The following is a 27,917-nucleotide window of genomic DNA, read 5'->3' on the forward strand; positions in this document are numbered from 1 at the left end:
CCAACGCTTCTGCTGTGAGTCTTCCTCTGTGTCCTTATCTTGGTTGCTCTGTGGCTCCTCCGTGGACTCTTACTCACATTCCTCCATGGACTCTTCCTCCTGCATCTTCTACAATTGACCTTTTTCTGTTTCCTCCACCCCCCCTTCACTACTGTGTTATTAAAGTTATATGGATCTACCCTCTCCCCGCTCCATCTTCCTTCACCTGCACCTATAGGACCTAATGGAATTTAAGACGTTATTAAAGCAATATTTTTCTGTAAAGCACAAAAGTAATGTGGGTTGTGAAAAACACACAAATATCCCACTACCTTTGTTGCTCTTGATCCTGATATGCTTTATTATACCTTATCAAATTGCATTTATTCATTGAAAAGTTGCCATGTCCAATATGCTATAATGATGTGGTCAAAAAGTTGATGTTGAGGAAAACAGTATTTGTAAAGGACATTTGGTCGATTGATTGGTTATATGCCTTAATAATTTTGTGAATTTGTTTCTAAATGAATGCTTACAGCCAAAGCAAATTATTTTAAAGGATGCTCAAATCAAATACATATCAGATGTGTCCACAGTGTAACAGATTAATGATTAAAGGTCTGAAGCATCTTTAGTAAGTGTGCAGAAACAGAAAAACAGCCTTCATGACATGTACTGTATGAAACTGATCAGCTGTGTAGGACATCTGGCTTTCATAAGATTCTGACAGGATTCTCTTTGATGGGAGGGAAACTGCCTCACATTGACAGACAGGAAAGTTTTCACTTGGTTTTTTTACAGAGACTATCTTAGAAGAAGATAAAGGGATCATACAGGAAGAAAAACAAAGGCGTCATCCCCACTGACCTTGTTTCTGAATATCTGACTAGATGGTGTTAAATGTGTAGTAGGCTACATGAGATTGAATAGTAGATGCATCTGTGACAGGCTATTTATTCATGAAGTGAATTTATGCAGATGCTGTTAAAACAGTAGCTGTGGAGAAAGCAATTATGTGCTGTTCTGATTACCAGGCACTCTTGGCTGAAAGACATTATGAGAAAGGACAAAGTCTGGGTTAAGTAAGCCACTATATGCTCTGCATGATTGGCAAGTCTTACAAATAAATCTATACCGCTCAGTGAATGCACTTACTTGAAGGCAAAGTATTTTAGAACTAAACATTTGAGTATAAAGTGTTTAGAAACTCATGATCAAATCTGCATACACACAACACACCAAACCTTTACCTTTTGATATGACAAAGCTCTTTTTTCTTTTTAAAAAGAAAAGGGTCCCTGTGTGGAATAAACATGGATATCATTTCAATCTGATCAGACATTTGGCAAACCCACTTCTCATCAAAATTCTACATTTAAGTAAGGCTAACCACAAGAGAGACTTGTTGCTATGAGAAGCAGCTAAAGCATTGTTAGGTTGAAGTGATAGTTCACTCAAAATTAATATTTTGATAATTTATTTGATTGTATGTTGTCAGTGGAATACAAAAGCAGAATTTTTTAAGAATGTTAATGGTGCGTAAGCACAATCAAAGTAGTGCATACCCAGCTATCAAAAATATGTTCTAAGAATGTTTTGCCAACTATTAAACCATCTTGTTTTTTGAAATGTTTCCAAAAATTTTTTTCTTGGTTATACTATATGATCATTAAGGAAACTTTCCATTTTATGATTTTGCAAACATTATGGGAATTTTACTTTTGAATGTTCTCTGAATGTTCTGAAACAATCAGCAACATTTAGATGAAAACGTCCAAGTAAAACGTTTCAGAAAAAAAAACTTTCATGAACGATGTATAAATAATACAACATTTTGAGAACATTATTAAAGATCAGATAACTTTGAATTAACATATTCTATTACCTTGAAGAATGTGTGTTCATAACTTTGATAGAACCTTGCCAGAACATTAGCCAAAGTTTTGAGTGTTCCCAGTTAGCTGTATGACTTGTGCGCTATATTTCAAGTGTTCTGAACAGATGTGAAAGGTCACATCCATGTGAGATCTCATTTAAAACTGCGTACATTCAAACATTCTACATTAAGATTCCAGTTCCACAAAAGAAAGAAAGTCATAAGTTATGGAACGACATGAAGGTGAGCGGGGCGAGGGATCTAGAAGATTAGGGGTTGCATGAGGACTATGAGGGGTGGCAACAAAAAAGCAAGCGTTCAGTTCTTGTTGATTTAGGGCCTGATAAAACATTAATGTCCATAAATATGTAAAACAGTTCAGAGGGACTACAAAATAATCATCTTCTGTTTCTATAAAGAATCAATATCAAAGGCACCAAACATTGTCTATTAAATATCAACAGTTTCTGAGGCCTGGTTTCACAGACAAGGCTTAGATTAAGCCAGGATTACTAGGCCTTAGTTCAATTAAGACATTGCTTTCAGTTAAAACAGCTCAAACATGCATTTTAGTCTGGGACTAGGTTTAAGCCTTGGAAGTTGTTTTATTAATATGTTTGTGTACATGTTTTCTCAGTGGGTAGCTCTCAGAGTCATCAGAGTGGGTCATCTCAGAGCAAGAAGGTCCCCGGTTCAAGCCAGAAGTCCCTTCTGTGAGGACTCTGGTTTCCCATACACAGTCCATAGACATGCAGTTAGGTGGATTGGACATGCCAAATTGGCCGTGTGTGTGTGCATGTAATGGGGAGGGTTGGGAAAAGACCTGGAAACCTACCCCATAAAAACATTGCCAAGATGGACAGTTTCTTGCGTATATATCTTTAAGCTTTCGTATAATGGCAATGACAATTTTATTTGTATAGCACCATTAAATACAACCCAATAATAAAATAATAATAAAATATGATGCAAGAGTGATTCAACATACATGCCTTATCAAACAAATATACGCTTTTTAACTTAGATTTCACGAGTTCACATCTACATATAATTAGTACGATAAGTTTATGCGTATTTGGCGTGCTGTCCGGGGGGAGGGCTCCGAGCTCGGAGTTAGGCCCGAACCCAGAGTACTCCCCCCAGTTGGTAAGTGTAGATGGAACTGGAAGTGAGGAGATGGGGTGGAGGAGGGATGCTGACAAACTTTCAATCAGGGGCGGACTTTACCATTAGGCAAAGGTCGGCAATTGCCTTGGGCCCCGAGCTACCAAGGGGCCCCCAAAATGCCCTATTAACTTATGCTTGAGTTTTATTTTTTTATTTTTTTATTATATATTTCTAAAACTCCATTTGCGAAAAATGGCATCAATCATTAGTGTCGCAGACAGGAGGGGGCCCCCCACCTCACTACATTGGACTATTCCATTATCTCACTTTTACTGCGCATCTGCGAAAGTGACAAGGCTGTGCCAAAAAAACTGACGGAGAAAAAGAAGTGATTGACAGAGTAAAAATGAAGCGAAGCTAGCTACCCAAGCGGTGCTGAAAAAAGGAGGAAGCGGGAGGAAAGAAAAAAGTCCGAAAAAGTGCGCAGCGCGAAAGATAAACAGCATGCAGTAGCCTAACAGTAGGACTGGGAAATAGAACAATTGATCCCCAGAGCAAGACGAGTATAAACGCGAAAATGTTAAGTTTCGAAGTTACCCAAGCGGCTCAAATAAAAGAAAAAAAGTGAAAAGACGCTGATATTTGGGAACGCTGCCAAAGATGACAAACTTTTGGCTACTGTTGGGGATACAGATCAGGAACAACAACGTCCAAAGCACAGAAAAATCGTGAAGCAAAGAGGACACGGAGATCGACTGACAAAACTGAGCAGTTTATGAATCATGATATTTAAAAAAATCTCAGCTCTCAGATTCTGTCAATTCTATTACGAAATTCAAACAATAAATACCGTTTTGCCATTTTAATGTGACGTGACAGATTCCTATAGCGGCACGTGAACTGATCATCTCTAGCTAATAGTAAATAAACACGAATTAATTAACAATGTTGAAAGCTACCGTATAACTTACCAAAATGTATATTCCTCATTCATAATATCGATCAATAAGTGTTTTTCAACCGCAGAAAGAGGTAAAACAGCTGGAGAACAATCGTCACATAACATTTACCTCAGGAAAGCCATTTAATTGGCTTTTTTTTTTTTTGAGAAAAAGTAACGCCTGTCTTGTGAAACGTTACCTAATATTTATCCAAATGAGTCAATATTGAATCAATTCACAAGAATTGAATCGAAATGGTGAAATTTGCCAAGCAAAAAAAACATAGCTTACCAGAAATTGTACCAGGTAAACATTGTAACATGTTTCTGTTTAGGAGTAAAGAAGTGTAGCCTATGCAGGGTTTAAAGGGGACGTTTTTTTCTCCTCTCTAACCTTTACTTCCCCGTAGATTAGCTTTACCTGCCTATCCACCATTCAGTCGGTACATATTTTTTTCGTTCTCTTTAAAAGATTGGATGGATAGGGGCCCATAGCCTACCTTCGCCTTGGGCCCCCGATTTGCTAAATCCGCCACTGCTTTCAATGAACAGAGATAGGTCTGCTGTGAATTTATACTCTGTCATTGAGTTGATTACTGATTAATCTCCAGCTGTGCAGAATTTGGTTAATTATCTGAACCTGCTCCTCCCGAACTTTGTTAATAAAACATCATTTAAAAACAGATATGGAGGGAGCTTATCTGAAAGAAATGGGCATATCCAATGCAATATGCAATATTTGCATATTGAATGACACCACAATCACAGGCACTCCTGTCTGGTCAAGATTAGATTTCTTAATTAGTAATTAAGGACCAATGAGTAACCTGAAAAATCTCATCTCATCACGACACGCAGCTGCTGAGAAACTGTCCAAGTATCACTGCTTATACATTTCATAGGTTCAGATTGGGATACCAAATTGACAGAGTGGCAATGCTTTATCTATAGGATGGCATGCAGTGGCTCCTTGCATTACGGTAGATCGGCCCTGAGTAAAGCGTGATGTATAAACAGATGGTTTTGTCTATAAATTACAACTTTTTCTTGAAATGCTGGTAGAATCCTTCATGGTTTCAGCTTTGTAAGAAGCGTTGTTATTAAATCAATTGAACAAAACAGTCCATTTAGATGTGTTAATGATGATCTTTAAGATTTTAGGTGACAAAAACACTGGATGAGGGTCTCCATTATATGACTGCCTCAACTTTAATAAAAATATTCTGCTCAGAGCTGAATTCTACCTTCATTTTTCTTTGTTTTATAACATTTAACATCATGTTTCATATATTTTTATCTTAAAAGCTTCACTGTTCCTTTTTAAACATGTAGGCCTACTTCAGCTTTTAATAAAACTTGTGGTAGGCTAACAAGTGGTAACAGTGGTGTGGTGGTGAAAATGTTGCATCAACTGTGAAACATTAATATAGAGAAAATATATAAATAATTCTCACACTATTATTGAAATGGTTTATGATTTTCTTGCATTGTTTAGATCATAATTTAATAATGATGGTTAAATTAATCAAATAAAAAATTAATAATAATGGTTATTTTTTTTAACGATTTTCTATATTTTAAAGAATAAAATCTACACCTAACGGCATTTGAAAGTAGGCTAGCAAATATTAATGACAAACACAATGGGACCTTAATTTAATAATACATTTTTTTTTTTAAATTTTTTTAGGACGTACAAAGGGGAACATAATATGAAGAAAATTAAAATCTCAGCCGTAAATTAATGCTCAGCATTCAAATTGAAACCGACAGCGATGGAATGGCCTATTTGCATATTGAATTATGATTTGCGATTGTTTTTTTTTTTTTTTGTCCAAGTTATTTTCATATTCTACTATTTGTAATTGGTTTTATTTATTTATCTTTAACACTGGACGCAGAAGCTGTCTTTATTTCTCCAACTTTCAACAACATTCCCTTGCTTTGCTTCCTCGATAGTCTTCTTGCAATTCCAATAATTAATTTGCATGTAATATGGACAAATATAAAACGTATACTCTTCGACGCAAAGCTCCTGCAGTTTGAGTCGGTCTCTCTCCGAGGAGTGTGTGCATTTGAGTGTGTGCTCTTTATCTGGATCTGCTCCACGGCTTTCCACGGGCCACGTCACGTCACGGAGGGGGAGAACCAGATTCCTGAGCTCTGCTCGAGTTTCCTGCGATCACATCCTCAGATCCACATCTACAGCGGACCAGACGCCGCGCTTTCCCCTCTACAACACACTAACCCGGCTTTTCTTACAAACATGGTGAGAAACCTGAACACTTTACAACCCTTTACACCGTTTAAACAACTTGTGTTGTATTGCTTTCAAACGCTTTCTCTATTTGTAATGTATTTTCCTCCGTTCTCTCTCTTCTCTCCGCCCGTTACAGATGTTTCGATGTTTACCCGTGTTTTTCCTCCTGGCTATGGTGTGCTGTCATGCCGAGGTAAGTTGTATGAATCCCGCATTCATTAAGGAGAAGAGCTCGTCTTTTGGGAGGAAAAGTGTTTATGGGGAAACCGGATTACAGTGTCTCTGAAATCCAACTTGCACCTAATGAACTATCGAAAAAGAAAAACTATACTAGTCCGGTCAACTACCATTAACTTAGAACAAAACAAGGCGGTAGGCTAATGATTATGGTAAAGCTGAACTCAGTCATTTTTTGTTTTTTTTTTGCTAATTGATAAAGGTTTTACACATACAGTAATGGACAGCATGTTTAATAATGTTTATCTGCACTCCAGACATCAGCTTAACATTTTTTTTTTTTTTTTTGTATTCTGCATGGAGTGGGTCGCAACCTCATGGGCGGTGTCATATTGACATCACCAGTTGTGCATTTGACTTATAATATTACTACTACCACCAGTGCTGGGAATTTTTCTTACAAATTGAAGTCGGTTACTGATTCCAAATTACATGACAAAAATTTTAGTTAGGGTAAACCATTACATTACACATTTAAGGTAATCAGATTACTTTTAGATTACTTTTGACCTAAGTTGTTTATCACATTTATCTGAATAGGATAATCTCCTTTATATCATATTGATATAAAATGCAAAGAGAAAGAAAAACCATTATTTAATGTTATCCATCTTTGATTTAGCAATGAATGATCAATTAACAATGAATTATGAATAATACCGCCCTTGTGAGAATAACTTGTAATAATCAATAAAAAAGGAATTTGTTGACATTACGAGTATTTTAAAACGTAATGTAATGTTATATAATCTAATTACAAGTGCTTCATTTTTGGAAATCTAAATACGTAATCCAGATTACATGCAATCAGTTACTCTACCCAGCACTGCCAACTAAGAAATGATTATTATTTTTTATATAGTTTTGATGTGAAGTGACAGCAGTTGGTAAACAAACCAACTACATGCAAAACATTTTTTTGTGTGTGTGTGTTCTTTATGGATCAAAATCGACCCATAAGAACCAATTTCTTTCACCATGTCTCATGGCTTTTATTTATGTATTTTATTATTTTTTGTTAAATATATTAATCAAATCTAACCTAAAATACATTACATTTGATCAGATTTTGCTCCATGCAGATGCTATTTAAAATGTATACCATTCAGTGACTAAATAATATGCAAAGTGCATATATTAAGGAGTTTATAAAGAATGTTGGGCCAGCTGAGATGTCAAGATGCATCTGTCACAAAACAGACATTTACATCACCTGGTTTATGTTTGTGTAGTTAATGAACTCTGTGTGTGGTGAGAGAGGTTGGTGGTCTTTACTTTGGGAATTGAGCTGTAAACAGACAGCTGTTAAAACCAATCAGATAATAACATGTTAGGTGGTGTTTGGCCAGTGAGTTTACACTGATTTCAGTGCTCAAATGCAGCTGCTGACGGGGGCCATATGTTGTCTTTGTTAGTGTTGTGTTAATTGTGTTCTTATGCTCTGTAGTGTAATAACAACCCGCCAGGTGAGCCGCATTTAAGCCACACAACAAAAGGAAACTCAACTCATGCAAATGCAAACATTCATGCACTATATTTTAATTGATGTGCACTGTGAAAAGTATTTATTTTTCTTGAAATCCAATAGAATGCCTTCATTTTTATTTTACTTCTTGTGTATTGAAACAAACAACACACATTTTGGTGAAAGTTGCCCCCTGTGTCAATGACACATGCATCAAGAATGCACTTCCTGTGTAATACATCTGCCATTTCTCAAACAAGCACATATATACAGTGTTCTGAAAAGTGGCTTTAGTTTTAAAAATGTATTGCGTGAGATCACATGTTCCCAGGCATTAATTTTTCATTTGAATTGAGATTACATTTGTAGTTAGAGCATGCTATTGTATGCCAGAATGATGTGTAAGTAATTTCATTCTGACAGGCTTGATAAGACAACACTTAAGCTAAAAGAACAGCAGCTCATAATGGGTGTCATGCAACCCGCATGATTCTTCCCTCCGCTATTCACGCAGTTCATGCTGTGGTTTGTCTCTTTCTTGTATCTCACTCAGTGGGGGCTTTGGATCTGTCAGAGCTTGTGTTCCCTAAAGGCATGATTTGCTGCTTACATAGACAAGCTCTTAAATAGTGTCACCCCAAATTAAAACACACTGAATTTCCTACTCCTACAAATACAGTTTGTGCTGGGAGGATTTGTAGTTGGTTGATAGAGCTTTCACATTGTACGTGTAAGTGAATGGATTTGTGTGTGTGTGTGTGTGTGTGTGTGTGTGTGTGCATTTATACAGTATTGGAGTCCAAGACAAAGAAAGTGTTTCTGCTTCATTGTTTGTGATTGTGTTTTCATAAACTGATTGACAATTCAATTCACATTCAGACCATTTTTTATAACAATTTTATTAATTCCAATAACTCCACATGGATTTTTAAAGAAGAGAAAAAAACTAGCTTGATCAACTTGTGGCATCCACAGAAGTTTATATCACTACATTACAATCTTTTGTGGCAGGTCCTAATTTAAAGGTTTGCACATTATTACCAAACAGTTGTCTATATGGAGGAATGTGAATGGGTTTTTATGTTCACATCACTACTGTTGCACTCTATTGGAGGTTTTGTAATTGGTAGTCAGCAAGAACATTTTTATCATTAAAGGGATAATTCACCCACAAAATGAAAAGTCTGCCATCATTTACTCACACTCATACCATTTCAAGTCTGCATGACTTTGATTCTTCAGTGGAAAACAAAATAAGTTATTATGAAGAACACTGATAACACAGCAGTTTTAGTTTCCATTGACTTTGATTGGACAAAATAAAACACTATAACACCAGAAAGTCATACAGTTTTAGAAGGACATGAATGTGCATAAATTATGACAGATTTTTTTTTTTAGGTGAACAATACATGCCAATCAACCTTTAAAAAAAGAAAAGAAAAGAACCCAAAAAGAAGTATATTTCAGTCTTATCCAGTCTGATTCTCTGTCGTTTACTGGATACATTAGTGAACAAAGAAAATACTGAAGAAGAAAACACTGTTCAGAACATGAAACCTTATCACACACATGCACAAACACAAACACATTATACAATATTTTTATATTGTATTATCACAAACTGTGGTGAAGAATGAATTTCAGCTCTTCTCAAGGCACTGTTTTCTTTACATGGCTAAATGTAATAGCGGAGGCAGGATAATGCAGTTACCTAAATCCCTTCCTATAATCAAAAACTGAGCTCTTCGAGTTTTGAGTTGCTTTCTACGTGCGTGTCTCTGCCTTACAGCAGGTGAATCGACTGCGCTTTAAGCCCTGATAAAAATAGAAGTTACAGAGGGAGAAAGAAAATGAGGGAGAAAGAGAGAGTGAGGTATAGGGAAAAAGAGAGGTGTAGTGAAAGAGGACACTGTCAGGGTCACAGTGCCCTCTCTGCTGGAGCTAAAGTGATCTTTACTGAGAGTAATCATCCTCTGTGATTTCATCTATATACGGAAATTATTGTTTTGATCTTTCCCAATGCAATGCCTTTTTTATTCAAATGTATATGCACTATTGCTATAATTTTGTTCCTAACGCATGTTAGCTGTGCCAGAAAAGCCAGCTGCCTCTCTGCCCAGTCAGTCAATGACTTAGTGTTTTTGTATGAAACCCCCTCATATGGAAACTGGTTTCAGACAGTCTTCCAAGGAACCGTAGCGTCATGTCTAATGATCTGGATCACATTCACGTGAGCTTAGGAAATAACCAAGGAGGTCAGAAAGACCCGATGAGAATTGTCCGTTAGCTTTCCCATTCATCTCAATGAAGCTTGCAACCATTGAAATCAATGTAAATGTTATTGCCAAACTGTATATATTTTTGTCAGAATACACAGCTAACTTTGAGACTGGCCATCAATGGTGAAACAGGATTTTTGCATCTAACAGCAGGGCTAACTGCTCAAGCTAGCCAGTTAAATTCTGACTCATTTTGGCAATAACCGAACAATTTTTAATGACAACAATACTTACTTCTCAGTCTAAATGGAATCAGATTAAAACAGACTTAGAGTGTATGTTTTTTAATTAGTTAGCATTTTTATTATTTCCACCAACCGGCAAAACGCACACAAAGGTCACATCTGCTGTCATCAACCAGATGAAGGCATTTAAAAGCTGGAATACACTACACAACTTTCCAGATTTTTGCCCCCATTTACAATCTGGACAAGTTGATGCCAGTTGCTGAAAGTCAATCCAGATATGAGTTGACGGAGTTCATAGAAAATCACAGTGTATGATGGGCACAGACTGATTTTTTTAGCTTCGGATTCCATTCAAGGGAATATAAAACATGGGCACATAAATGTATCTTCGTAAAAAAAATCATATAAATACGATCTTCAATTCCTTCACATTCCGATCTGAGAAAAAACATGAAGTGACCAGGTGTAAGTGGGGCCCATTGATATTTTGAGCCTAGTTGTGTATTCCAGCCTTTAGTAGACAGGATGTTATAGTCAAACATTGGATTTGGACTCGATGTCTTCATACCTTTATATAATGATACACAGCATTTTTCCTGTCAGCACAGTCAGTATTTATAAGCTTCACTAATACTTTCAACAATCTCTTGCAATGAGGATTTGGTAGAAGGAATTCTTTCTCCCTCAGGGTAGTGTCCACAAACAGCTGGTCAGTCTTTTATTAAGGGGATATATAAACACACTCACAGGAAACAGGCAAGAGAGCTAAAAATACTATTCTGCATTTCTCCTCTTGTCTAGTCTGCTCTCTAATCCAGTCGTCTAATAAACCTGGAATTGTATATTACACTGGCTCTTTGAAAAATAGTTTTGGTTCCTCTTTTGTAAGTCACTTTGGATAAAAGTGTCTGCTAAATGCATTAATGCAAATTGAGAGCTTAAATGTCTTGTTCACCTTTTTTATGACTAATCTCATCAGATGCTTAAGGCATGATCTGTCTTTGAATTATTATTTTTTTATTGAAATGTCTGAAATATTAATACTAAATACAAGTTGTGTGCTCTCTTAACACGACAGAAAATTGTGCATTCAGAACATTTTGGTCCATTTTAGCAATCCCTCACAGAATCTGAATGCAACGATTTCCATTTTCCATTGATTACTCGTCAAAATTAGCATATATAAAAAATAAAAAAACCTGTTCACAAGGTGGTTTTTGACTGACAAAACAGCCGAATGCTAAAAGTGAGCTTTAGTACAGACACTAAAGTCTTTTGTGTGTAGAACAGGGCTGATGCTAACGTTGTTGTGTTGCTCAGTGTTGCTTTTGAGCTGTATTCAATTTCATACTGTAATTCCTGCTGCATATGAACATAAAAAAACCCATTTCATACATATCCACTGTTCTGTTTTTATTTAGTTTTTCTCTATCTCCATCACTGTTATCTCATGTTTGATAAGCTTTGACTGTTATCTTGATTCCACTCTTTTTCTTTCTTTTCTCTCGGATCTCCTTCATCAGAGTTTGCATTGTTTACCATCTGTTTTCTCGCACTCGTTTCCCTTCGTCATTTCCCTCCCCCATGTCTCTCTATGAATGCGCAGTGTCTTGTCACTGGCTTTGTGCTGGTGTTTTATGGCCTTGTTTTGTATAGCCATCAGAGCTTGAAAGAGCCTTGTAATGAGAGGGAGGAACAGACAATGGGAAGGATGAGGTGATGAGGGAAATTACAAAAGGGATCAAGAAATTTAGTTCTGCTCGTTCTGATACTGGTACACGAGGTGATACAGGGACAAAGAGAGTAAAGGAAGACATAAAGAAACATTTAGCCCACTGGGTTATTTTCTGGGTTATCCACAAACAATTTTTTTTGGTTCTTGTTTTACGCAAAATTACAGGTTTTCAATATGGGATGTGTAAACGACAGTCTCAAGAAAGCCCTGTGTAATTAGGGTCCAGCAGACCTCGACACGTTTCTTAAGGGTGTTCTGTTGTTCAACAACAGCTATAGATACTGTAGATGGAGTGCAACAAAATGCAGGGATCTCACGTTTTGTAAACTAAATTTGTACTTTCCTCACACACACCTACCATTTCTCTTCAAAAGAAATTGATTTATCCACTGGGGTCATATAGATTAATATCATGTTCACTTTTTAAGTTTTAACTTTGGAGGTCTCATAAGCCGCGCTTCCACTGAAATTACCCAGGACAATTGTCCCTGGAACTTTTTTCCCAGGAACTTTTTTCCCCCAGACCTGTTGCTGTCTGCGTTTCCATTTCGGTGTAAAGTACCATGAAGATTAGGCAAATTAGTCCGGTGACATAGGACTGTGCGCTACTTTTCAGTTCACATTGGATTTAATCCTCTGAATTTAAGCTCAATAAAGCCTGAACCTCGTCGTCGGCCCATCTGTCATATTTTTTATAATCCATTGTTGATTCGAATAGCAAACAACTCTTACTACACGCACCACAACAGATTTTTTAAAATGGTGGTTGAAATAAAAGAGTCAAACTGCATGGAGTCAACCAATCAAAATGCTGCGTGAACTCAACCAATCAGCATGTTCAGCGCCCAAGTCCCACCCCCGAAAGTTCCTGAACTTTGAAAAAGTACTACCTCGCCAGCAGGGACTTTCTGAGGGGGGAATTTTTACACAGAACTTCATTTATGGCGCTTTCCCATTACCAGTACCAGCTCAACTCAACTCGACTCGACTCGACTCGGCTCGGCTCGCTTTTCGCTCAGTTTTCCATTGCAGATAGTACCTCCACAATAGTACCTGGTCATCATAGCGACGCCATCTTTTACGCGAGAGACACACCCGCTACCCAAACACACAGGACAATGGAGGAAATCGAGTGTATGCTGTTGTTGGATGTTTTTGTTTTTGTTTTTGCTGTTTTTTATTCAGGATACTCCGTCTGGCGCGTGCAATGATGACGCAGTGAATAGTGACGATTCTCTCTGACCAATCAGCAGTCTGCTGTGTTTTCACGTCACATTTTAGTATCGCCTCAGCTCGCTCAGAACCTCGCCGGAGGTGGTACGAAAAAAAGTACCTGGAAGCAGGTACAGGTACAACTTTTACACAGTGGAAAACCAAACAGAGCCGAGTCGAGTCGAGTCGAGCCGAGCCGAGGCGAGCTGGTACTGTGTAGTGGAAAAGCGCCATTAGTCCCTGGTTCCTGCAGTGGGGTTTAGCTAGAGTATCCCTTTAATATTTGAAATGTTTAAAAACTCTGGATAAACTAGTTATACATGGGTTGAGGATGATGCGGCTTTTATTGGGGCAATCCAGAATCGTAATCTATAAATAAGGCAATAGGTCAAAACACAGGGCAGATAATCCAAAAAGACAACAGAGCAGAAAAACACAAAACCAGACAGAAGATCAAAACCCATGACACAGGTTTTTGACAACTAGCGAGAGTGCTCAGAAATGCAGTGTGACACTTTCAAGACTTTGCAAATAAAAAGTGAAAACACAGGCTTATATAGGCGGAGCTTAACAAGCTAATGACACACAGCTGAACCTAATCACAACATAATGATTTTTTCAGTTCAGTGATCCAGTAAGCGAATTCATTCAAACAGCGCTAATGTAAAGAACACCAGGCTGATTACATCAGAGATGGCAAAGAGAATAGAGACTCACGTTGCATTTTTTATGAATTATTTCATTGTTTAGCTTTAAAACACGAGCTCTGTCATATTCTGTGATTGTTTCTGATGTGAAATGTCGCTATGTGAAATGATGGATGAGGATTGCATTCAAGGTAAAGACAATTGCAGTGACATACAGCTGTCGTACAATAAGCTCATGTGAGTCTGTTATATTGATGCGCAAACATGTGGCCCTGTGTGGTATAACATCTTGACTTGTCTCAAATGTAAAAAAGCTCTTTGCTGTTGCACTGTACATAATACACTGTGAATTCTGTACATACATTTATTAATTATATGGACTCCTTATATAAGCAGATCTATTCTGCCAAGACCAAATACATTAACTTTGCCATATCCATTAATATGCAACTATTCAGAGAGTTATACAGAAAATACAGTATGTGCAACAAAAGTAGGTTAACTATGTGCAATCAATGACAATGTAGAATACTGCAGACTTGCATTAGACGTCTAGTGGGGGACAAGAGTTTGGTGTTTCAGGGCCTCACAGGACAATTAAACGCATTTGCCTACTTTACCATAATACACAGCTAAAGAGGTGTTAATGATAATGAATGTATCCATTTCTGATTGAGAATACAACATCCATCTACCCGCAGACAGGTCCTTCACCATATTGTGGTGCCTTGAACAAACAACAAGGCCATTGCGAAGAATGTGGGACTGAAAACAAGCACACTTCCTTCTCCAAACACATGTCAGCCATTAACCCAGCTCTCCTAATCCATGACCCTTTAGAGAGAATCGCAGCAGACGAGCCAGGGCGGCTGGAACAGAGCCTAGATTCAGATGGTAGGCGGGAGATAGATTGAGAAAAGTAACTTGGGTGAAAGAGAGAAGTTGGCGGGATCTACCAAAAGCAGAAGACTGGCTGTAATCCTGAGTGACAGCCAAAATGAGACAAAAGGCTTAGAGACCAGAGAGGAATAAAATGGATCGATTCACTGAGGTGCAGCGAGAGACGGTACCACTTGATAGGAAGTGGAAGAGGGAAAAAGAAAGAGAATGTAATTATAGCGGCTGAAATGTAGGAAATAAATAGGGAAAAGACTGTCCCATGCTGCCCGCAGTGTGCTGGCGTCCATCCACCATCCTATTGCCAAGACCAGATTTGGAAACTGCTGAATGGACATTAAAATGGTGTCACTTCGGCAATAAGATTGTCATAGACATTTGTGAGGGCTCATATTTTATTGCAGTACTTGCAAGGTAGCACTTATTGACCTACTCAAATATCTATCTATCTATCTATCTATCTATCTATCTATCTATCTATCTATCTATCTATCTATCTATCTATCTATCTATCTATATATATATATATATATATATATATATATATATATATATATATATATATATATATATATATATATACTGTATATATGAAGACTTCAGATGCAAAAGCCTCTAAGTGCCATCTGAAATTTTCTTCTAAAATTAGCATTTTTATCAAGCTCGTATATTTAGGTTCAGTAATTTCACTGTCATGACAATTATTATGTAATTTTCATTGCTATTAAAGTGAAATAACTGAACATAAACATACAAGCTTGATGAAAATGATCATTCTAGAAGAAAATTTCAGATGGCACTTAGAGGCTTTTGTATCTGAAGTCTGTGATGAATATACATTTTTTTGTAAATAATTCAGCCTGGGGTGCTTACCAGGCTCAATTCATAGTTTGTTTTGCAGATAATAAAATCTTAGATAACCAAGAAGGTCCTGTCTTTAATATTTCATATTTAACCATTACCATTTCATTCTTCATTCTTTTTAAAGTCTGGTCAGAAATTATGAGACCAATCGTGATTCTAAGAGTTGTTAATCTAAGATAGCCTACACTGTTAATAAAAAATACAAAAAAGTAATTATCTTCCAGATTTAACTCTTTCCTGACCAGGTTTTTTTTTTTTTTTGGCCTGTCAGCACCAAATTTTTGGCCCCCAGAATATGTGCATTTGCATTTGCATTGATGATCACAGATCACAAGCTTCGCTTGTTTCTGCTGCTTCTTCACCTGTGTTTTGATCCGTTTTTGTCAGCTTAGCCTTTTAGCCAAGTCTAGCTAGTCTTTGTAGACAATTGAAACGGGAAAAAGAATGCTGTTATCTTTCTTGAGTCCTGTGTACACCCCCTCACAAAAACACATTTGCGGTTCTTCTAGTCTCTGTCCCACTGCTACAGATGAATCTGTCTGGCTCTTTGGAACTTTTAAGAGCTCTCTCACATTCACACACTCTGTTCCTTTGTGTGTGTGTCATTGAGAGCACACTCCTGAGGCCTCATGCAACGCCGCCTTTAACTGAGAGCTCCATAGAACCTGGAATGTGATGCATTAGAATAGACTGACATCACTGGCATTCCATTCCAATAAAGGAGAAAAATGAGCAAGAATGCACAGATGGGACGGCACTCCCTTTTTCTCTGATGGATATATTGGGAGACCATAAACATCATGAGCTAGTTTTGATGTCAGATGGTCAGACAGTCAGACGTTTTTTATAGTTATATTAATATAATAACAAAAATTCATAACAGAAAGCATGCAGTGTGTTTGAGAGCTGTTGTAGTGCACTGGAAGTTTCATCTGCATATTTGTGACAGCTTCTCTGACCCATATAACTGAGATGTTTGAAACAGGACAGACTCCATGGAGAGACCCATGAGAGAATTTAGCAGAGAGGAATTCCTCTCTGTCCTCACTGCTCTCACATAAGAAAGCATTTCTATTGTCTGGAAATAGCTAATGCTGTTGTCTGTGGGAAATTCAAACTGAGTTTGGCAAGAATGTCGATAGAAAAGACAAGTGGAGAGAAAAATAAAAGACAAATTAATGAGGGAAGAGAAAAGCTTAAGAAAGGACATCACACCATTGCATACTTTTGAGAGAATGTGTGCTCATTAGCTCTGACATCATCTTTTAAACATCAAACATTAAATACCCAGAATGCTCAAGGTTTTAGGGCAAACCAAACTGAATTTTTATTTGTTTAGTGCATTTAAATTTCCATTTAAAAGGAACTGACCTTAATTTGTCTTGAATTATTCTGTAACTACTCCAATATGCATTAAACATGTCATAATAAAATATGACTCCTTCCATCATCATGAATTTCGGGATACTTGTTTCTTTTTTTTTTATTACTTGAGATTGCAACATTTTGATGTGGAGCCCTGAACATGACATGCAGACAAAAAATATATACAGTATATTGTGCCCAGAAACTGATCCAGATTCATCAATCTAATAGATACCTGTACAAATGAATTTTTTTACTTGTTTAGTTTGCAACGAGGAATTCTATATTATAAAAATGAGATAAATAAGATATTAAAAATAATAATTTCACTGCATTAAAATATTAAGCCTAGTTCACGTAGTTTATAGAAAATGTGAACAATGTACATACATTTCTTTATTATAATTTCTTAACAATATATTGTATAAACAACACATTTGTGAAAATAAAATGAATAAATAAATAAAAAATTGTTCACGATTCATCCCAGTAATTCAGCATTCCCTTAATGTGGGACCACTTTTTCGTGAAAAATCTTTTTTCGTAACCAATGCTATCTCACGACCAATTCGTTCGAATTCGTACGAGTGATTAAAAGGTGACTAATTCGTACAAATTTGTACGACCTCACTTGTACGAATTCGTATGATTTGTCTAAACTACGTGATAGCTAGGTTTAGGGGCGGGGTCAGGGGTAGGTCATTTGGTACGAATTCATACGAATTTGGCAAATCGTACGATTTATGATTTAGCAAAAATCTTACTAATTCGTACGAGTGAGGTCGTATGAATTTGTACGAATTAGCCACCTCGTATTGCCGTGAGATCGGGTTGTTCGTAACCTTGTGTTAGATCTTGTAATTTCAGGTAAAAGCAGACATAATAAAATATAATTAGATATATAAGTTTTTCCTCTTTTGGCTAGACAACATGAGTACAAAGCTTTTACCTCTCTTTCTTATTATCATGCCCATGTGATAGTGTAGTGCACAGCTATGCATTTGAGTGCCTTGAATGCTTCCTCATTCGTGGCTTTGCTGGATTGCCAAAGTTATATAGATGCTGTTTGACATGCCTTTCATCTAACGTAATCAGCTTACAGTGATGCTAGACGGAGGCCTTGATGTGGTTTGTACTCTCTCATGCTCTTAAGCTCTGTTGCTATCTTTTCCCCCGCATCCTCTCATCCCTGCTCATTTCCAGTCCGCGGTCTCCCAGCATGCTCCTCTCCTATGTGTGAGCAGCACCAGCACTGTATGCACGGGTTTAGTGTGTCTGTGTGGGGGCAGGTCAGAAAGTCAAAGCTTGGCTTTGTCTAGAGAAAGATTGCTACACTTGCATTCTTATGAGGAAAAATCTCTGTTCAAATTCCCAGCCTACCATGTGCAACCATTTATCTACCATATAGAGCAAAGGTAAAGTATGTTATTATGTGGACTTGCAGGCACAATTGGTTTAAAACATGATCTCCTGATTGAGTATAATGACACATTAGCAATCATGAGTGGGATTAGTCATTGTGGAGGCACATTCCCATAGCAGTTTGTGTGGTCGATAACATCTATTCACCATGCAAGCCTCTAAAACAAGCTTTGTGTGCCTGTAAATGGTATTTTTCAGTGTCTGCATGTCTAATTCAGGAGCTGATGTATGATCCTCTCAGGTTGTTTGCATTGTAAGACAAATGTGCTTTATGCAAATATATGTCATCTAGCGTCCTGGGGACAAAGTTAATGATGTTTATAAAATTAGCCTTCAGCTAGAAATTTTAATTATATTCTCTGACTCTTGGGGTTGTCAAATACATAGGGTCAATAGCATGCCACTGTTTCTGATTAAGTTATTCAAAAATACATTAAAAAACTCATTCATACAGACTGTGACTTGAATACAGCTCTTTTATAATGAGTTTTTCATTTCTGAAATGTTTAATAAGGAAGAAAAAATTCTCATTAAAAGCATGAAATACTATAAAGTAATTAAAAAAAATTAACAATGAAGTCAATGTGGCATAACCAACCATTTGGGTTATTGAAAAACGAAGCCATTTTGTTATTGTCAATAAATCCATAAAACAGGAAATGATATCACAGAGAAGACCCCAGTAGCCCCTTAAAACTGTGTGTCATGGTCAGTAATTGAGATATTTGTTATGACATGGCAAGGTTAGTTCAGATTTTCTGGTGTCAAATGGAATAACCTCCAAAAACATGATGTTCATGTTATTGTTTTTGATATTTGGAAGATAGATAGATAGATAGATAGATAGATAGATAGATAGATAGATAGATAGATAGATAGATAGATAGATAGATAGATAGATCTTTTCCTAATCTCAGACATCCCTAGTTTTTCAGTTGTTCATATTGTATGAACACCCACAAAAAATAAAACATTTGCATTGACTTCTATGAAATACCTTGATGACTAGCGAACATCTGTTGTGGTTATATTTAATGCTGTCTCGTAATACAGTGCGCAACACTCTTGTAAATTCTACGTTTTTACGATCATTACAATGATTTTCCCCCTTACTTCATCTGTACATCCTCTGCTTTCACACATTTACAGTTACGCCCAGCAGCATTCAGAACAGCTGAAGTCAGCGTGTTGCTGTTTCCTCGCAGGGTGACATTTATGCTTGAGTTATGGAGATGTAGATGCTCCTGGAGGGAGATCAATGGAGGTTTTCACTGGCTGGTGACATTCACTCTGGCAGAATTGACTCAGAAATAATGTTCAAAAACAAACAAACAGACTCCTTTGGGGTTTCCTCCCCATATCGACAGGGGTTTTGGGTTCCATCCATCTGTGAGTCTAATCAAGCTCACGCAGCTGCTGACTTTATTATGAGAAAACAGCTCTTTTCTAATCAGCACAACTTATCAGTATACACAGAAAACAATGAACCCTTTAGCTAAACAAGCAGGGGCAATGAGTTGAACCCAACAGACTCTGGAAATGGTTTCCTGGGTTTCCTTTTTGTCTTGGTTCAGTATCTTGAATTTTCCATGTGGCTGGCATCAAATCTTTGAAAGACATACTAGATATTCCTTTAATGGATATTCATGAGCTGTGTTCTGACTGATTTCTGTCAAATAATCTGTCATTTTACTTCTTGATTGACAGAAATTCTGATTACAAACTCTTACACATCGTTCATGAAGCGACTCTAATGCGGTTATTTGAATTTCAGAGTCTTTTTCCATGACAGCTTATTGTTGTGGTGTTACTGATTTTATATTCTCTCTCCAGCACATTAGAACAAAATAAAATGCTGCTTCATGATGACTAAAAGTCTAGCTAGCTAGTTCCAAAAGGGGGTTTTCACAGACATGCCTTATGCTGGGTTCAGACTACACAATATTTTTGTCTGTTACTATAGTCACTGTGTCAGATTATGTGATTTTGGAAGAAACATGTCAGATTATTCGTTGCTTCCCGACCGATCATTGCTAACCGTCTTTAACGACGAGCGTGATGTCATCAAGAAGGCGGAACTAGCGGCTGACTTCACAAGAGTGTAAAAAACAAAAGTTGTAGGCTACTAGCCTAATGCTAATTCCAGTACTCACCAGGTTAAAGTGCTTTTGCTATATCGTTCGTCAGCATTTATCTTTTTTCACTCTGTTGTGATAGTCCCGCGAGGAAACATCATAAAGGCAGGAGTATTGATTCATAGCTCCACAAATTTTTCCTCCATTGCATAATTCCACCTAGCAGCACCAATACAATATTCTCTCTTTCGTTTCGCCATGTTTGAAAGCTGTGTACAGAAGAGCTTCTGTGCTCCTATTGGTCAACGTCACAGATGTAGGATAGGAAAAAAAGTTAAACGTTCTAGTCTTTCTGTCGGGACATTGTTAGGACGCAGGACGTTGGTTGTCGTCCACTATGACACACTATACAAGATTAAACGATCGATTCTTGCATCCCGACGCCCATTGTTGCTCACGACACCCTACGCCTAACGGATTTTGCCAAAATTGGGCTGATATCGTGTAGTCTGAACCCGGGATTAGAAGAATCATTTGGGAACTCTTTTGGTGACATCTTATTCTTAGATCTTAAAATAACTATTTTCTTTCTTAGTTTGAAGAACATTTTAATAATCTAAAGAACTATTTTCCACTATAAAGAACCTTTGCGCAATGGAAAGTTTCCATGGATGTTTATAGGTTCTTCATGGATCCATCAATACCAATAAAGAACTCTTTATCTGTAATCTGTAATATATGTAATTCTCTTCTTTGTATTTACTGTAATCATCTTCCTGCACTCTCATTCTTTCTTGTCCAGTATAGCCATCATGTTTTACCAGTAGTATCTGCTGTAGCTCTTTGTTTTGGGACTGTTCTGTTCTCCCCCTTCAGTACTCCAACACACACTCCCTTCCCCAGTCTTTCTGTTTGTTTTCAGATCTCTCACGTCTCTTACTGCTGTGCTGAAAGGAAAACCGACAATCGCATGCCCTTTGTGTTGTTTCAAACAACTTTGCTTTTAAAAGCAAAGACAGTGAAAGCTGTTGGATAAGTGGCATCATTGGAGGCCTGTGGACTAAATGTGTATGAGGATGTTTTAGTTCTCTGATGCAGGTCTTCTGTTGAAATGCACCTATTTTAATGCAGTCTGGACAGCACATTTCCTGGTTCCAGTTAATTCATCTGTAAACATCAGACATGTTTGCTGTTGCAGCCGTATGATTAGTATGCAGCTGTTTCAGTAATTAAAGATTCAACTTACAAGTAATTTTTTTTCACAAGTGAAATGACTCACACATGGTGCTGCCTTAATGTTTGTGCTCTTACGTCAATTTAGTTAATTTAGCAAAGCACCACAGGCTACAGTTTATATGTACATTGAAATGTAAAATATAATGTTAGATTTACAAGTGAAATATGAAATGCTAAAATTATTACAATATTTGGTACCATAGCGGTCTGTTTAGCTGTCACTGAAAACCTAATGGTTTAGTTATTGGTAACTGAATAATGTTACAGCTTGCTATAGTTACTCAGATGCCATTAAGTTTGTACAACAATGTGGAAGAATCACATAAACCTGAACACATACCAGAATTAGATGCAATTTAAATGTCACTTATGGCTCACATTGTAAAACAGAAAAAACCTGCTAATGGTAAGTTGACTCTTCTGCAGCAAGGCTGCATTTATTTGATCAAAAGAACAATAAAAACAGTAATTGTGTCAAATATTATCACAAATGTAAATAACTGTTTTCTATTTTAATATAAAATATTTTATAATGTTTTTATATAAATGTTTTTTGAAAAAGATTTTTACACTACATGTGTGGGCACAGTGTGAAGGGAAGTGTGATGTTTAGTCATTTTTGTGGAGAGACGAGGAGGTAATGATTCTCTCTGCAGTGATGATGATCTTCATTATAAAGCCATATAGTTACACTCTCTTTAAATCGGTTTGTGCAGTGAGAGAGTCCTGAAATGTGATTTTTATGCGTGTGAGTGTGTGTGGATAGAGATTCAGGATGGAGGACAGACTCTATGATGGGGGAAAATATCAAGGGGAGAAATAAACAGCTGACATCTATATTTTCCTCCTTCCATCCTGAAGTCAGTCTACCTGCAGCCCTGAGTTCAGTCTTCCCTCAATCTATCAATCACTGTTCTCTGCATGCGCCCATTAATTCTTCCCCTGGAACTAATATTCCTTCTCCTGCTGTCATTCTCTCACCCTATTCATTCTGCGATTTCTTTCATTCTCTGCTGAGAGTCTGGCATTTGCCCTCTATACACATGTAGTCAGCACTGCACAATGCTCTGTTCTTGGAAGTCTAATTTATGAAATTCAATAGGCACAATGTGTGATAAAGAAAGAGAAGAAAACAGGACTAAAAGGAAAGAATAAATTAAATTAAAGATTGAAACCTTGTGAGACTCTTTCCGTGAGATTCTGCTATTATTGTAAGAGAAAATGGCCGACTGTTATCTTCAGTTGCATTGTAACGTTATCTTGACTATTATGAAAGAGAGGTGTTTTAAGGTGCAGTGTATTGTTCCTACACAAGGTCCAGGAACAAATGAGAACAGATGACGGAGATGTGGCAATGGCAAACATATCTCAGTGGACTAGACAAGGACAGCTGCCTTGGTTATGGAAGCATTTGTCCTGTTCATTTTATTCATATGTGTCCGTTAAATCTTTCAGCATTCTATGAACCAACTAAACCAATGCAAATTTGAGTAAATGAAAATTCACCTGTTTTCTAAATGCATGTTATGGATTTGAATGATTTATTCATGCATGATTTATTTTTTAAAGAGGACCTATATATTAAAATTCTCGAGTATTTAACGTTGCTGTTTGAGCATTAAAGGTGAACTAAGTAACTTTTTTTACCTTAACTGAACAGCTTCGGAGTCATTGGAATGGTTATATTACTTATTTCGGGTTGAATGGTGGTCGTTTCGCACCCCCCTGGTGCCCGTGAGCGGAAAATACGCACTTGCAACTTTGAGCCGGCGGGCCGCCGGCCGCTGCGTCAGGAAGTCTCGCGTGATATCAGGTCTCGCGATGTAAACAATTGCTTTACGGCCAAAAGAAATCTGCTAAAATGCTGTCATTATTGCGCTCCCTCACGCTGTCCGAACCCGAATGAAGAAGACGTTTTAAAGAATGTCCCATCTGCTTTGATGTCGTTGATCTATAGCCTCTGGTGTCTGAGAATCAACAACGAGTTTTTACGACAGTGTTGTCAAATATCTATTCCGAAGCTGTAGGGGGAGCTCTAGAGAGAAACCTGCGAGCAAAAAGCGAGAATACAGCGAAGAAGTCCCGAAGCTACTGAGTGCTGCTTTAAAATTGCCTGCAGAGTTACAAAGCACAAACTTTGAAGGGAGTTTTTCTCTATATCAGTGCGCGCTGTTTCTGAACTCCCTGAAATGCTTCGATTATTTCTTCTGGGAATGTACATGTCACAATATTCCTCATTTGACTAAATCCCGCCCAAGGTATACACAGAAAAAAGATTGGGTCGAGTAAGTTGTTTGTTGAACAACTCGCGGTTATGGTAAGGTGTATGACATTTCCAAAACACGCTTGAATCGGTTGGCCAATCCCAACACACTGGTCCAGTCAACCAATCAGAGCACATTGCACTTTTCAGAAGGAGGGGCTTCATATAAATAGGAACTGAACGGAGCGTTACTAGGTGCTTCTCAATAGTAAAATGATCGCTGCTCTTATCCATGCTAGGCTGCATGGTTGCGCAGGGAGTGCCCAGAACAGAACCATACCGCCATTTCAAAGTATATACTAATGGTCATTTGTATTTGATGATAGTGGTCCTGACAGAAATGGCGTTTTTGGTCATTTTTGGAGCTTGACAGACTATGGTCACTGTAACATTTTCAGAATTGTTTCTTTTTGTGTTCCACGGTGGAAAGAAACCTGAGTTGTCTTTAATGTTATGTAGGTATATCTAGTTCAGCTATAGCCTGCAATAACTCACGCTGTGGCTATTATTCCTGTTTCCATGGTAACATTGACTTCTTGATTGGTGGAATTTGCTTCAAGAATTTGGGTAGTGTTGTACTTCATCTGGCTATTAAAAATGAAGTCGAAATCACACTGAGTTGTTGCTTCTACAGAGGCATATACAGTCACTTCACAACCTCAGAGCTCGGGAAGTTTTCAAAGGGTTTCACAATCTTGCCAAAAAAATTTCTCTTTGGAATTTTTCAGTTGGATTTCTACTTCTGGAACCCCACTTACTTATAATTCAAAATTCATTTGGAGTTTAAATGATTTAGCTTGTGAAGAACAAAAAAAATAAAAATCTATTTAATTTGGACAGATATAATGAAATATGTTCGTATGAGAAGTATTGCATTTTCTATATGTGGACATTCTAAGGGTGAAGTGTGAAGCTGAAGACTCTTGCTCTCAGGCATTGTCATTTAATTGGAGCTCTCTTTCCTCCCAAGATATTGTTTTTCCCCTCTTTCCTGCTTGTTCCACTTTTCTATTATCTTGTGACTGTCTTCTCCACACTTTCACAGATTTCAGCTGTTCTCTGCCGCTCATGTAGACGCCCACATTTCACATATACACATAGACGTTCACATATACAGTCGTTCATGAGATTTTGCATTAGCAGCACAGACGGTTTGCAATGAGGAATAGTTGAGCAGAGTTCAACTATTTGCAAAGCAGCATGTACAGTTACCAATACAACGACTGCCTCATACACTTGTATATAGTGCAGTTAAATGGGAACTGACTGCAGTTGCTTTGATCAAGTTGTCCCTTCCTTGCTTGAGGCACAAACCCACATGACTTTTTTTTTTTTTCACTACATCAAACTTCAATTATAGCACTGAAAGCATTTGGTTAACAGCCACTGACCAACCTCTGAGTTGAGACTGTCTAGTGCTCAGGCTGATGTAATATTATTTTAGAAAGCTTGTGTGTGTTGCATTTGAAGGGACCAGCATACACACATACATACTCATATACAGTAGATGAAATGTCTCTACCAATGTTAAAACCATTGAGTCAGAAGGGCAGAGAGAGTTATTAGTGTCATTATAAGTATCGAGGAGATTGATTTCATATTATTTAATTTAGCTGCGGACACTTAATGTGAGCTGATTAGCATTTTTAGCTTTCACTACAGCATTATGACCTCTTTTTCGATATAGGACTGTAATAATGCATGAGTTAGCTATAGCGAATGGGATACAGTTGAAAGGAAGGTCACATTTCTTTGTGGTCATGATTCCAGAGCCAGACAAAACCTCACATTCCTCGACTCTTCTGCACCAGGAATGTTTGCTCTCTGTCTTCGCTGTATATCCCTCTCCTTGGCAATCCCACCGGCCCCTCGGCCTGCCAGAACAGCCCTCTGGGTAAACAACAGCAACACTGTTCAGATGTGCTTGGAGGGAAAGACTCCTTTCCCACTGATCTAGTGATCTGTGACCATTTCAACCACAACTCTTGACACTTGAGACTGCACACACTTTTTAGTTGGAATTTTTGCCATTCTTTGTTTTCCTGTAATAATTCCTTTTATCCAATAATTTAATTTTGAACATTAGGAAGATTGTTTCAGATATATTAAGTTTGTTTCTGCGCCCTAATAAAATGTAGTGAGGTTTAGACTTCAAGAAAACGAGAAGTAGCCATTTGCCAATTTGGAAAGAACAATAAACAGTTCAAGATATACTACCATTCAAAGATTGCTAAGAATCTTTTGAATAAGTTTTTGAAAAAAAGTCCCACCAAGGCTGCTTTCTTTTGTTTGACCAAAAATACAGTAAAAACTAATATAGTTAAATATTATTACAAATTATTTAAAATAACTGTTTTAGATTTTACATATTTTACCTGCTCCAAAAACATTCCTATTATCAATGCTGAAAACAGTTGTGCTGAAAGTGCCTCTATTATGCTTTAATATTAATATCACATTTCATGCAGTGTGTAATATAGCTTTATGTGAATGTTTTAAGTCTGCAAAGCTTTCAATTTCAAAGAGCACGCCAAATAAAGTTATTGTCTAAAAATATAATTGATTCTGAACTGCTGAAATGAGTCGTCAGCAACTTCTTTTTACATACCTACGAAACACTAACATATTTGCATAACGCCAGCCTATGGTCTTCATTGGCTGCCTGCGAACAACGTCTACTTTGACCCTCAAACACTGTAGTGGTAGCTGAGGCCTGGAAGAGTTTGGTTTATGTTGTCGACATGTTGAGAAGACGCTGTTTTCAACGCTGTGAATCCAATTGTCATCCATTTCAAAAGGATGAAGACTTGGGCTTGAATTGATACTGTAAAAATTACGCCATTTTTACTGTTCGTATCACTGTGTATCAGGCGCTGAGGAAGCTCTGAAGATAAAATTCAGATATGGTAAATGGGCGTTTTGTTTCCAACATGTGCTGTAAGCAGCAGACCAATCACAGCAGACTGGGCCATCTGACCAATCAGAGCAGAGTAGAGACGCCGCTGGCAAAACCAGCAATGCAAGTTTGAGAGGTGGCGCCCCAACCAATCTCACGAGAATCACGACTTGCTTTACGGCACGACGTCACATACATCAACAACATATGAAGCAGCCTCTACGGAAGACATTAGCTCGCATTTTCAGACGTGAATCATGGCGAAGAAAGCGCGGTTGGAAGAGTCAAGGAAAAGAAAACGACAGTAACGCTAAATGCAAGTACTCCATAGCGACTCGAGGGGGCGCTGTTTGAGAAAAACGGAAACTGCACAGTGTGCCTTTTAATACCACCAATAAAGGAAACAGCTTTGAGACAGAGAGATCGAAAGATGGATAACAACACGATTGTTTAAGAGTCAGACAGCATCATGTGTGCAATGAAATCTTGGAGGTCATAGTTCAGCGTCAGGCGTCTTATAGTCAATCTCTCATTTACTCTCTCCTACAGTAAGTTGAATAGCTCTCTTCGAGCCATCCTGCCTGGTTGTCATGGAAACATCTGCTTTTTTATATGATTTAGCTAAAGTACTTTACAATGTTCATTCGTTTAAATGTCAGTGTAGCTTCCCTGTAGAGAAAGAGATTCATTTATGCATGAGGCTTGGTTTTGTTCTCTCTCCTTTAATGTACCTCTGTTACCGCTGGTCCACAATTGCATCTTCCTCTATTGTCAGGACAAAACTCTCTCAAATGAATATCCCATAAACTTGTAATACGGCAGCGTTGTGTCGGCATGCCCTCTGATGACCTCAATCGGAGCAGCTCTGACCAAATTCCTCTAAGAATGCAGGCTTCGGGATAGAAAATCTCACTCTGGAAAGTTTGCTTACATTGTATGACTCATGCATGAGCTGGAAGGGGGGAAGGGTC

General features: G+C 37.6%; 1 protein-coding gene and 1 long non-coding RNA gene across 2 annotated transcripts in view; one reads left to right on the forward strand and one right to left on the reverse strand.

Annotated features, from left to right (window-relative positions):
* Window positions 1-6,014: 6,014 nt before the first annotated feature.
* Window positions 6,015-27,917, forward strand: part of fstl1b (follistatin-like 1b) — a 47,797-nt gene continuing 25,894 nt past the window's right edge. The window contains exons 1-2 of the mRNA XM_082175871.1: window positions 6,015-6,171; window positions 6,299-6,355. Of these exons, the coding sequence (XP_082031997.1) occupies window positions 6,169-6,171; window positions 6,299-6,355 (60 nt within the window). The 5' untranslated portion in view covers window positions 6,015-6,168. The remainder of the gene's footprint in view (window positions 6,172-6,298; window positions 6,356-27,917) is intronic.
* On the reverse strand, window positions 17,039-27,038 carry LOC309503184. The gene is made up of 3 exons (XR_014207541.1): window positions 26,744-27,038; window positions 23,880-26,174; window positions 17,039-23,394 (listed from the first exon to the last, which is right to left on the reverse strand). It is a non-coding gene; the product is annotated as an uncharacterized lncRNA (long non-coding RNA).

The sequence above is a fragment of the Leuciscus leuciscus genome, assembly GCF_965113295.1.
Source record: "Leuciscus leuciscus genome assembly, chromosome: 7".
NCBI classification, from domain to species: domain Eukaryota; kingdom Metazoa; phylum Chordata; class Actinopteri; order Cypriniformes; family Leuciscidae; genus Leuciscus; species Leuciscus leuciscus.